A 13,853-nucleotide genomic window follows, 5' to 3' on the forward strand; every position below is an offset into this window, starting at 1 on the left:
TGAATGAATGAACTATTCAAGGACTAGGAATGTAGTGTTTAGAATGAGTTCCGGGTCTCACAACTATACAGCGGGTTGGACAGCACCCTCTTCATCTCGATCTGAAGCTTGATAATAATACTTATAATTATGGTATTTGTTGAGCGCTTGCTATATGCCAGGCACTGTACTAACCGCTGGGCATGTTGCCTTCACGCTCTATTAGACAATCTCCCAGAGGTCACGCTACTCTTTTTGTTTCAAGTGTTTGGCTTGCATGTTTATCAATTCATGATTGGAGAGCGTGCGGCTTAATTAACAAAATTCTGGGTTGGTGCTTCCTTCCGTGATGATGGGGCTTGTTGCCCGCTCCGCCCGCAGCGATAGCCAGCACGGTGGAGGATTTCGGAGTAAAGGTCGGGGATTAGCCTATCACTAGATTAGCCTAGCACTACAGGCCGTTCTAGCCGTCACGTGGTGGAATTGGTTGCCGAAGGTAGAGCTAGGAAACCCTGTTCCCTGCTGAACCTGGTGGCCGGCAAGATTATAGAAGCAGCGTAGCTCAGTGGAGTCAGAGGTCATGGGTTCGAATCCCGGCCCAGCCGCATGTCTGCTGTGTGGCACAATTTCTCTGAGCCTGTTACCTCCTCTGTAAAATGGGGATTAAGACTGTGAGCCCCACGTGGGACAATCAATCAATCAATCGATAAATCGTATTTATTGAGACAAGAAGAATAGTAATAATAATACTAACAATACTTAAGTATTCATTCATTCAATCTTATTTATTGAGCGCTTACTCTGTGCAGAGCACTGGACTAAGCACTTGGGAAGTCCAAGTTGGCAACATATAAAGACGGTCCCTACCCATCAGTGGGCTCACAGTCTAGAAGGGGGAGACAGAGAACAAAACAAAACATATTAACAAAATAAAATAAAAAGAATAGATGTGTACAAGTAAAATAAATAGAGTAATAAATATGTACAAACGTATATACATATATACAGGTGCTGTGGGGAAGGGAAGGAGGTAAGGCGGGGGAGATGGAGAGGGGGAGGAGGGGGAGAGGAAGGAGGGGGCTCAGTGTGGGAAGGCCTCCTGGAGGAGGTGAGCTCTCAGTAGGGCCTTGAAGGGAGGAAGAGAGCTAGCTTGGCGGATGGGCAGAGGGAGGCCATTCCAGGCCCGGGGGATGACATGGGCCGGGGGTCGATGGCAGGACAGGCGAGAACGAGGCCCGGTGAGGAGATTAGTGGCAGAGGAGCGGAGGGTGCGGGCTGGGCTGGAGAAGGAGAGAAGGGAGGTGAGGTAGGAGGGGGCGAGGGGATGGACAGCCTTGAAGCCCAGGGTGAGTAGTTTCTGCCTGATGCGTAGGTTGATTGGTAGCCACTGGAGATTTTTGAGGAGGGGAGTAACATGCCCAAAGCATTTCTGGACAAAGACAATCCAGGCAGCGGCGTGAAGTATGGATTGAAGTGGGGAGAGACAAGAGGATGGGAGATTGGAGAGGAGGATGATACAGTAGTCCAGTTGGGATAGGATGAGAGCTTGAACGAGCAGCGTAGCGGTTTGGATGGAGAAGAAAGGGCAGATCTTGGCAATGTTGTGAAGCTGAGACCGGCAGGTTTTGGTGACTGCTTGGATGTGAGGGGTGAACGAGAGAGTGGAGTCGAGGATGACACCAAGGTTGCGGGCTTGTGAGACGGGAAGGATGGTAGTGCCGTCAACAGTGATGGGAAAGTCAGGGAGAGGGCAGGGTTTGGGAGGGAAGACAAGGAGTTCAGTCTTGGACATGTTGAGTTTTAGGTAGCGGGCAGACATCCAGATGGAGATGTCCTGAAGGCAGGAGGAGATGCGAGCCTGGAGGGAGGGGGAGAGAGCAGGAGCAGAGATGTAGATTTGGGTGTCATTAGCGTAGAGATGACAGTTGAAGCCGTAGGAGCGAATGAGGTCACCAAGGGAGTGAGTGTAGATAGAGAACAGAAGGTGACCAAGCACTGAACCTTGGGGAACTCCCACAGTAAGAAGATGGGAGGGGGAGGAGGAGCCTGCAAAAGAGACTGAGAATGAACGACCGGAGAGGTAAGATGAGAACCAGGAGAGGACGGAGTCTGTGAAGCCAAGGTTGGATAGCGTGTTGAGGAGAAGGGGGTGGTCTACAGTGTCGACGGCAGCTGAGAGGTCGAGGAGAATTAGGACAGACAACTCTCCTTGTTACCTTTCTCTACCCCCCTTATGCAGAAAGTGAACCGGACTGTAACTCGTGGCCTCCACCTCCTTCTCCTCCTCCGTCTTCTCTCCCTGCCCTCCCCACACCGTGTCCCCTCCCTCTATTCTGCCACAACCTGGACCTGCTACTCCCCAGCTTGGCTGCTGGCCCAGCCTTCTGAGCCCGGAGGTTAGCAGTTCTGTGTGGCCCTGGGTCAGGTGTTTCCAAGAAGTCGTGGGGCTCAGAGACTTCTGGGCTCTTCCCGGCCTGTATGGCCTTAGGGACTCCAACTGGTCAAGGTTCCTCAGCTTCTGCTTGGCCAGAATCCACTGCCCTCAGGCTGTCTATGGCCCTGGCACAGGGCAGGCACTCTGGGGCCAACAAAGGCTGTAAGGGTAGTTCCACAACTCTGGGGCAACCAGCTGGACACACAGAGCTCAGAAACCTTAATGCATCTTGCCCAGGGAATCCCACGGCTTTACATTTATTCAGAATGGAAAATGATACTGGCCGGAAGGAGGGAATGGCCCTGAGGGTCAGTGGAGGAAAATGGGAGGTAATGTCTCAGCTCTTCACTCCCAGGAGCCAGTGGGACTTCACTGGAGAGATGGGTCCCCAAATGGCCATCCCAGGAGACAAGAGGTCCTTACCTCAGTCTGCAAAGCTCCTCAGCAGAAGGACAGTGACCCCGTTGTTGGGTAGGGACCACCTCTATATGTTGCCGACTTGTACTTCCCAAGTGCTTACTACAGTGCTCTGCACAGAGTAAGTGCTCAATGAATACGATTGAATGAACGAATGAATAGGCTATGAGGTCACCATGCTGGCGGCGAAGGTGTACAGTGTCCTAGAAGAGAGGTACTGTGAGAAATTACCTCGTCTCCTGCTCCTGATAACGGCTGAAGGTAAAGCCTACATAGCAGATAGTGGGTTTGGAATTGCCTCTTACCAAACGTGGCAGCCGATAGGGCTGGTTTCCGGAAAGGACCAGCCCCAATCTCCCGGCATCTTCCGCCTGGCGGAAGATAATGCAGCCTGGTACTTTGGTAAAATAAAAAGGAAACCATACACCACAAACCGAATACTCTCTCATCTGGGGAAGAGAGATTACAGAAAAATCTACTCATTCACTTTTGAGCCTCACACCATAGAAGACTTCTCTTATGCAAACAAATATCATCACAACTCTCCAGAATCAATGCTTACCAAAAATTCCATCTGTTGCCTATGGACTTTGGAGGGGTCGAGCACTTTAACTGGCTGGACCCTAACCACGGTGATATTCAATTATAAGGATGACATGGACTGTGAGCCCGCTGTTGGGTAGGGACTGTCTCTATACGTTTCCAGCTTGTACTTCCCAAGCTCTTAGTACAATGCTCTGCACGCAGTAAGCGCTCAATAAATATGATTGAATGAATGAATGAATGACCGGACCTGGTGACATCCACGACTGTGAAAGGTAAAGACATAGAGAAGATTCTGAGGGAAAAATTCAATATAGTTTTGGAGAGAAAGTTTGTACCATGTTCTTCCAAGGACGTGGCGTTGTTAGATTAGGCGGAAGGTACATTTAAACTGGGAACCCAGTCAGAATATAGTCCCAATAAATACCACTGATGGATTGATATTCATAATCAGAGGTGAAATCAAGCCTAAAAGAGTCTGATCCTGTAGCATTTGTATATGAAAGCAATAAAATGCAGAGGGGCTGACTGCAATGAGACCAATGGAACATCATCATCATCATCATCATCAATCGTATTTATTGAGCGCTTACTATGTGCAGAGCCCTGTACTAAGCGCTTGGGAAGTACAAACTGGCAACATAACAGGCCTTTGGGTTTCTCTATATCCAGTCTCCATTGTACTGCCCCCATTGCCTCCTATGGCTTCCACCTCCATCAGGTATTCCAGACATTTAACTCCCTCCTAAGAACCCCAGGGCCCCTGCTCCTCCTCATTCTCCATCTCTAAGACTTGACTAAACTTAGTTCTGTCATTATTGATGAAAATATTTTTTGCCCATAGACATATGGACATATGAGTTTGATCATGTCTCTGCCTCCCCTTAGTCACAGGAGCACAGACTTGAAGGGGCAGGACTACGAAACCACATTGATAGAGCCCGGGAGTCTAAAGGACCTGGGCCCTAATTCTGGCTCTGATACTTCTCTGCTGTGTGACCTTGGACAAGTCACTTAACTTCCCTGTGCCTCAGTTACCTCATCTGTAAAATGGGGAATCAGACTGTTTTTCAAACATGTGGGACACGGACTGAGTCCAAGCTGATTTTGTCTTATGATAATGATAACATTTATTAAGCGCTTACTATGTGCGAAGCACTGTTCTAAGCGCTGGGGAGGTTACAAGGCGATCAGGTTGTCCCACAGGGGGGCTCACAGTCTTCATCCCCATTTTACAGATGAGGTAACTGAGGCCCAGAGAAGTGAAGTGATTTGCCCAAAGTCACACAGCTGACAATCGGCAGAGCTGGGATTTGAACCTATAATAATAATGATGGTACTTGTTAAGTGTTTACTATGTGCAAAGCACAGCTCTAAGCGCTGGGGGGATACAAGGTGATCAGGTTGTCCCATGGGGGGCTCACAGTCTTAATCCTCACTTTAAAGATGAGGTAACTGAGGCACAGAGAAGTTAAGTGATTTGCCTAAAGTCACTCAGCTGACAATTGGCAGAGCTAGGATTTGAACCCATGACCTCTGACTCCAAAGCCCGGGCTCTTTCCACTGAGCCACGCTGCTTCTCTTGCCTTGTCTCTTGTCTTATCTACCATATTACAGTGCCTGGCACATAGCTAGTCCTTAACACATACCATTAAAAACAAAACAAACAAAAACAGTCCCCTACACGGAAGCCATTCAACAACAAATCCAAATTGATGATGACTTCAAAACCGGGGAAGGTTTCCTTTCTTCAAACTCAATTATCAACCCAACTGGGGCGGTACAGTTTGGCTAAGTAGCCGGAGAGCATCCTCTCTGGGAAAGGCCAATATCCTCGGCCCTGTTCAGAGCCTCATTGGAAGAGGAGCAAAGGAGTAAAGAGATCATAAGGGGAGAGAAGAACAGGGGAGGGGATGACTGACGGACAATATTCCATCGCTAGCAACAGCACTAGCAACACAAAAAAACTCTTCGTTCAACTGTATGCTGACGTCTTGGGGATTTCTCTATTTGTAAATATTTTAAGGCTCTCTCTCCCTCAAGAGAGTGGAGGCTCCTTGTTGGCAAGGAAGATGTCATTTCTTGGTTCTATAGTAAGTGGCGGCCGATTACGATCATTATCGTTATTTTTATCATCATTACTATCACCTTGGGAGAATGGAGGAAGGCAATTTTAGGGTAGGGAAGGAAAGTAAGGGTGCAAATCTGGGGGGTTCTGAACCAGTTATAAAATGTGGTGGCCAAGAGGCTGAAACTTTTCCTTGGTTTTACCCCCTGAAAACCCCCTGATTAATTTAACGACCAGGTCGGTCCAATCAGGACGCCACATTTTTCAAATATCAAAAATCGGATCATTTTTACCTTACGCTGCAGGCTAACATTAAGGTACGTCATCTGTCAAATGGGGGTTGAGACTGTAAGCCCCACATGGGACAGGGACCGTATCCAACCCGATTTGCTTGTATCCACCCCAGCAGTTAGTACAGTGTCTGGCACATAGTAAGCGCTTAACAAATGCCATAATTACTACTTTTCAAGTGCTTAGTGCATTTCACCCAGTGAAGGCTCAAGAAATTCTTTTACTACGATCGCTACGACGCAAAGACTCACCTAACCTAATCTAGAAGCACTTTCTAATCCGTATAACTCATTTTTCCTCTTCCTTCTTCTATCTGAAAAATATTTTGTCAGTCTTTCCCCACAATACTATAAGCCGCTTGAGGGTAGGGGTAATGTCTTTTAGGTCTATTGTACTCGCCCAAGTGCTTAGTACACAAAAACAGTGCTTTGCACATAGTAAGCGCTTAATAAATGCCATCATTATTATCATTATTAAAAACAATAAAAATACTATTGATTGTATTTATTAATTTATTTATATTTATTTATTTATTCTACTTGTACATATCTGTTCTATTTATTTTATTTTGTTAGTATGTTTGGTTTTGTTCTCTGTCTCCCCCTTTTAGACTGTGAGCCCACTGTTGGGTAGGGACTGTCTCTATATGTTGCCAATTTGTACTTCCCAAGCGCTTAGTACAGTGCTCTGCACATAGTAAGCGCTCAATAAATACGATTGATGATGATGATTGATAAACTGACAATATTTGATGAATAAATATCTTCTAAGTGAGAACTGCCAGCCTAATTATCCCAAATAATGGGGGACGAGTTGCAGTTGGATTAAACTACAACTTGAGTAAATCAACTCAATACCAATTCATAGATTTTATACCAATTTTTTCTTCAATTTTTAATAAAATTGTTTTCCCCTGAAAATGTGTTGCCATTATTTAAGCATTTCCTCATCACTCACCGATGTTTCCTTTCTCCTTTTCTATCTGTAAATTACTTTGTTGGTGTCCCCCATAAAACTGTACGCTTTTGGAAGGCAAGGATCTTGTCTTCTAACTCCATTGCACCTTCCCAAGTGTTCAGTTCAGGGCTCTGTACACGGTAAGCACTCAATAAATGCGACTGATTGATGAAGAAACTGGCACTGCTGATTCTTTCGAAATTAAAACAGCCTGATTGAGAACACGGCACTTATTGAAGTAGTGGAAACATCTTTCAGAGTTGCGAAGAGGAGTGTTTGTATATTTGTGTGCGTGTATGTGTGTTTCTGAGTGTGCATACACAACAGCTGTACTTCAAGTTTGAAAATTTTAGAATGTGTGTGACTTATCAGGCCAACTTAGGGCTGAATGCGCTGGGCAATTTGTGCTTGTAAAGATTGCCTTTTAATAATAATAATAATAATAATAATAATGGCATTTATTAAGCGCTTACTATGTGCAAAGCCTTTTGGCACGGCGGCTATCCATTGGTGCTGTTTTGGTTTCCTCATCATCACCTTCATTTATTCAATCGTGTTTCTTGGGCACTTACTGTGTGCAGAGCACTGTACTAAGCGCTTAGGAAAGTATAATGCAACAATATAGAGTGACAATCCCTGCCCACGTTAAGCTTACAGTCTCGGGGTAGCGGGGAGACAGACATCAATATAAATAAAGGGGATGGGGCTGGGTGATGAGGGATCTTCTAGACTGTGAGCCTGCTGTTGGGTAGGGACCATCTCTTTATGTTACCAACTTGTACTTCCCAAGCGCTTAGTACAGTGCTCTGCACACAGTAAGCGCTCAATAAATACAATTGAATGAATGAATGAATGAATAAACAGCCATCAATATAAATAAATAAAATTACAGATATATACATGTGCTGTGGGGCGGGAAGAGCAAAGGGAACAAGTCAAGGTGATGCGGAAGGGAGTGGGAGATGAGGAAAAATGGGGCCCACTGTTGGGTAGGGACCGTCTCTGTATGTTGCCAACTTGTAATTCCCAAGCGCTTAGTACAGTGCTCTGCACACAGTAAGCGCTCAATAAATACGACTGAATGAATGAATGAACAGCCATCAATATAAATAAATAAAATTACAGATATATACATAAGTGCCGTGAGGCAGGAAGACCAAAGGGAACAAGTCAGGGTGATGCACAAGGGAGTGGGAGATGAGGAAGAATGGGGCCCCCTGTTGGGTAGGGACCGTCTCGGTATGTTGCCAACTTGTAATTCCCAAGCGCTTAGTACAGTGCTCTGCACACAGTAAGCGCTCAATAAATACGATTGAATGAACGAATGAATCATCATTATCAACAGTGGTATTTCTCGAGCGCTTACTGTATGCAGAGCACTGTACTAAGGGCTTGGGAGAGTACAATACAGGAGTTGGCAGGCTTGTTTCTTCTCTCGGAGTCACCATCTTCCTGAAGCTTCTGAAACTTCTGCTCCAAGAAAGTCACCCCATTTCTGACCGTCGTCTGGCCTTTAGCAGTCACCTTCCAACTGTTTACTGCTGGGCTGCATCACTGTACCATTTCTACAGTGAAAGTGTACTCTCCTACTCTTGTCCGCACTCCATGGAGCGATTGTTTAGGTATCCTGACCTCAGCCATTTCCCCTCCGGGCATTGGCACAGTAGATCAATGTCCCCACTTAAAAGCCTCATTAAATCACATCTTCTCCAAGAGGCTTTCTCCGAATAAGTCCTCATTTCCTCTTCTCCTACTCCCTTCTGTATTAACCTTGTACTCCGACTTACTTACACCCTTTTTGTACTTATGTACGTTCCCATAATTTACTTATATTAATATCTGTTTATCTTTCTAGACGGTAAGCTCTTCGTAGGTAGGGATTGTGTCTACCAACTCTGTTATATTATCAATCAATCAATTGTATTTATTGAGCACTAATATAACAGAGAGTTATTATACTCTCTCAAGTGCATAGTACAGTGCTATGCACACAGGGAACGCTTAATAAATGACTGAATGACAGATTGATCTCCCCAGTGAAGGAATGATGCGACAAACATTACTTCAATGCCAATGATCGAACTTCATTCTAGAATTTCATTCGAATTTCTAGACTGTGAGCCCACTGTTGGGTAGGGACTGTCTCTATGTTGCCAACTTGTACTTCCCAAGCGCTTAGTACAGTGCTCTGCACACAGTAAGCACTCAATAAATACGACTGATTGATTGATTCATTGTTGCTCATTTTGAGCAGGGGACACGTGGGACGTTTAGTCAATAATAATAATGATGATGGCACTTATTAAGCGCTTACTATGTGCAAAGCACTGTTCTAAATGCCCTGTACACTTTCAGTTTGAGACAAATTTTGCTGCTATATTGGCACCACATTCTCATTTTCAAAAGCCCAAATGGTCTTCTTGATTCTATTATCTACTTCCTTCTCTACTCTTGCATTATTGGGCCATGTGTTTCCCAGGTAAGACAATTCCCAAATAGCGGCATTCCAAATCTGTGACACTGTTGTTGATCCTTGATGGAGTGTAGGGTTTGCCCTGTGCAAAGTAGTAGACTTTTAGACTGTGAGCCCACTGTTGGGTAGGGACTGTCTCTATATGTTGCCAACTTGTACTTCCCAAGCGCTTAGTACAGTGCTCTGCACACAGTAAGCGCCCAATAAATACGATTGATTGATTGATAGTAGTCTTCTTTAGACTAATCGCATAAGATGACTGATTCTGAATAGTATCATCATCAAACATCACCATCACCATCAATGGTATTTATTGGGCATTTATTACGTGTTGAGCTTTCTAGACTGTGAGCCCGCTGTTGGGTAGGGGCTGTCTCTATGTTACCAACTTGTACTTCCCAAGCGCTTAGTACAGTGCTCTGCACACAGTAAGTGCTCCATAAATCAAATTGAATGAATGAATGAGCACTTTACTAAGCACTTGTACAATATAACAGAGCTGGTAGATACATACCCTGCCCACAACGAGCTTACAGTCTAGAGGAGGCAGACATGAATATAAATAAATAATTTATAATATGTAAAGATATGCACACAAGTTCTGTGGGTTTGAGCATGGGGTGAATATCAAATGACTTAAGTTGACAGATCCAAGTGCAAGGACTAAAAGTGGTAGTAGCACCAACGGTTTTTGAGCACCTATCACCCTGCCCAAAATGAGCTTCCATTCTCACAGATCAGCTTAAACTCTTATGGGAAACTCCTGGGAAAATGTCATGCCTCTGTGAATCTGTTGACAGACTAAATCAGCAAGAAAAATTGGAGGGCTGGACCTACCTGATTTGAAATTTAGAAGTGAAAATGCTCTGCTTTGATTCGGGGTGGAATAGTGACTTTGGGCGAGGGAAAAGCACTTTCCCCCCACCTCTGTGGGGCTGCTAGGTCGCTTCATTCATCATTCAGATGTATTTATTGAGCCCTTACTGTGTGCAGAGCACTGTAATAATAATAATAATAATAACAATAATAATAATAATAATGGCATTTATTAAGCACTTACTATGTGCAAAGCACTCTTCTAAGCGCTGGGGAGGATAGTGCTTGGGAAAGTACAATCCAGCAATAAGCAGTGACAATCCCTGCCCACAACGAGCTTACAGTCTACAGTCTTAGCTCTGAGCTAAGGCTGGAGATAATAACAATAATAATGGCATTTATTAAGCACTTACTATGTGCAAAGCATTGTCGTAAGCGCTGATAATGGTGGTATTTGTTAAGCACTTACTATATGCTAAGAACTGTTCTAAGCGCTGAGGTAGATACAAGGTAATCAGGCTGTGGGCTCACAGTCTTAACCTCCACTTTACAGACGAGGTAACTGAGGTACAGAGAAGTTAAGTGACTTGCCCAAAGTCACACGGCTGACAAGCGGTGGAGCCGGGATTAGAACCCACAACCTTTGACACCCAAGCCCGTGCTCTTTCCACTAAGCCACGCTGCTTCTCCAGATGGACAGCTCAGGAGTTGACAAGGGATGAGAGGACAAGGATGGGGAACCGTGGCAGTGGTCAAGCGTGCAACACAGTGCTTTGCACATAGTAAGCACTTAAATGCCATCATTATTATTATTATTAAACTCCAGTGGAATCAATGACCAGCAAACAGATTATAAACCAGGGAAAAAATGGCCAATATCTAGTGCCCAACAAGGCTCTAGTACTGGAATGAGAACCTAAGAATCTCTAACAGCGACAGCCTTCTCCAGCCCCAGCTAGCCGCTAATTTGCCATCTTCCCAAGAACCTACTTCAATATTCTTTATGCAAGAGGAAATATATATTATTTAGTTTAGAAGCATTTACATGGAAAAAAAAGCGTTTCACTACTGTTCTATTTATTTTGTTAGTATGTTTTGTTTTGTTGTCTGTCTCCCCCTTCTAGACTGTGAGCCCGCCGTTGGGTAGGGACCGTCTCTTTATGTTGCCAACTTGGACTTCCCAAGCGCTTAGTACAGTGCTCTGCACACAGTAAGTGCTCAATAAATACGATTGAATGAATGGATGAATGAATGATTAGCTTTTACTCATTTGGGAAGTTATATTCAGTAAATCTCTTTTAAAAAAGGAATGGAAAGGACTGATTTTGGTGCACTTCGTTACATGGCACTGTAATCTTCCAAGCACTTAGTAGGTGCTCTGAACAACGTAGACACTCAATACCACTGATGGATTGACTTTGGGGAACTCTTTGTACAAAGGCCATTAAATGTGTATTAAATGACAGCGAGAGCACGGATTGAGAGAAAGCCATCTACCAACTCTGTTATATTGTTGTATTGCACTCTCCCAAGCGCTTAGTATAGTGCTCCTGCCCACAGTAAACATGCAATAAATACGATTGATTGATTCATTGACTATTGGAGTCCTCTCCCCATCATCGCCTTACCTCCTTCCCGTCCCCACAGCACCTGTATATATGTATATGTTTGTGCATATTTATTACTCTATTTATTTTACTTGTACATATTTATTCTATTTATTTTGTTAATGTTTTGTTTCATTGTCTGTCTCCCCCTTCTAGACTGTGAGCCCGCTGTTGGGTAGGGACCGTCTCTAGATGTTGCCAACTTGGACTTCCCAAGCGCTTAGTCCAGTGCTCTGCACACAGTAAGCGCTCAATAAATACGATTGAATGAATGAATGAATGTGGGCAAGGGAGAAGGGGCAGGGAGAAAGGCTGCCAAAAGGACATTTGTTCTAAAGAGATTTTACAGTAGATAAGTTTGAATTAACTCAAGCATCCATATTCAGTTTCAAGATTAAATCACAATCTCCACTCTTGTGGAGAAAAGGAGATACAAAGTATATTTCTCTTTCCATTACAAATGAGGTGAGGAGCATTATATTGTTATCGTCAGAGAAGCGGCGTGACCTAGTGGAAAAAACCATGGGTCTGGGAACCTGAGAACCGGGTCTTAATCCCAGCTCCATCTGCCTGTGTAACCTTGGGCAAGTCACTGAACTTCCCCGTGCCTCAATTCCCTCCTTTGCAAAATGGGAATTCAATACCTGTTCTCCCTCCTACTTAGACGCAGCGTGGCTCAGTGGAAAGAGCCCGGGCTTTGGAGTCAGAGGTCATGGGTTCAAATCCTGGCTCCGCCAATTGTCAGCTGGGTGACTTTGGGTGAGTCACTTCACTTCTCTGGGCCTCAGTTACCTCATCTGGAAAACGGGGATAAGACTGTGAATCCCCTGTGGGACAACCTGATCACTTTGTAACCTCCCCAGCGCTCAGAACAGTGCTTTGCACATAGTAAGCGCTTAATAAATGCCATTATCATCATCATCTGGGCCTCAGTTCCCTCATCTGTAAAAGGGGGATGAAGACTGTGAGCCCCCTGTGGGACAACCTGATTGCCTTGTAACCTCCCCAGCGCTTAGAACAGTGCTTTGCACATAGTAAACGCTTAATAAATGCCATTATCATCATCATCATCATCTGGGCCTCAGTTCCCTCATCTGTAAAATGGGGATGAAGACCGTAAGCCCCCGTGGGACCTGATTGCCTTGTAACTGAGCCCACTGTTGGGTAGGGAGTCTCTATATGTTGCCAACTTATACTTCCCAAGCGCTTAGTACAGTACTCTGCACTAAGAGCTCAATAAATACGATTGATTGATTGTAACCTCCCCAGCGCTTAGAACAGTGCTTTGCACATAGTAAGCGCTTAATAAACGCCATCATTATTATTATTACTAGACTGTGAGTCCCATGCGGGTTCTGATTACTTCATATCTGCCCCAGAACTAAGCAGCACTTGGCACATAGGAAGTGCTTAATAAATACCCCAGTTATTATTAACAGACAGGATTATCGTAGACCCGCTCCTACAGCTGAATTTCCCATACCTAATTTTCTCTCAACAGCTGGTGAACTTTTTGCCTGTGGGCATAGGGCTGGTTAGGCCTCGATGTTGCACTGTCCCAATAATTCAGACTAAAAGCCTTGGGCGTGATAGGGCCTGAGTCTCATCTGAGGGCATCTTGTGTCTAGCCTAGGGCTAGATACCATAATTAGCATCATCTGATCTGGTGCCCGGGTTGGGGGAAGGTTCATTTATCATAGTGGGTCACGATACAAGTGGAAACATCAGAGCTGTTCCATGGACATCCTCAGACTGGCTTTCAACTTTACCACATACCTGGCCTGAAATCCATTTGTACCTGCCAACCTACATACAGGAAACGTAGAATATCCAGTAAATTTGAGGGGAAGCTTTGCCAAATTCTTCGTGGGTTTCTACTTCTAGAAGCAGGCCCTCATTGGTTCTTTTGTGGGTTACCTAAAACAGAAAAAGGCTAAAAAAGCCATCAGTTTTTTTCCACTCTCCCTAGTCATCAACATACTTCAAATTCATCAGCAGGCATAAATGAGGTCAAGCATTATTTGAAAAAGTTCCCAACCTACCCTTCCTCAAATCATTAGCTTGGTTATAGCCAAAGAAGATGCAAATCTCCCTCAGATGTAGAGATTCTATGTTTAAGATTTTCCACATTGGCCTTTGCGGTCCAATGGTTATGGTCTAAGTATCTCTCTGGGCTTGGCTTCCTAAAACATCTTACGTAAAGTTCCCACGTATTGTTGAATTCCTGAATTCAAATTCAATTTTTAAAGACACACTTAACAGAGGTAG

At 44.6% G+C, this 13,853-nt stretch overlaps 1 protein-coding gene across 1 annotated transcript; it reads left to right on the top strand.

Moving 5' to 3' along the window:
• The first annotated feature begins 331 nt into the window (after positions 1-331).
• On the top strand, positions 332-3,746 carry LOC119934774 (arylamine N-acetyltransferase, pineal gland isozyme NAT-10-like). Its single transcript, XM_038754316.1, has 4 exons — positions 332-395; positions 2,468-2,575; positions 2,993-3,487; positions 3,619-3,746. The coding sequence occupies exons 1-4, from the start codon at positions 332-334 to the stop codon at positions 3,744-3,746; spliced, it is 795 nt and encodes a 264-aa protein (XP_038610244.1).
• The last annotated feature ends 10,107 nt before the right edge of the window (positions 3,747-13,853 follow it).

Source organism: Tachyglossus aculeatus, chromosome 11 (genome assembly GCF_015852505.1).
Source record: "Tachyglossus aculeatus isolate mTacAcu1 chromosome 11, mTacAcu1.pri, whole genome shotgun sequence".
In the NCBI taxonomy this organism is placed as follows: Eukaryota; Metazoa; Chordata; class Mammalia; order Monotremata; family Tachyglossidae; genus Tachyglossus; species Tachyglossus aculeatus.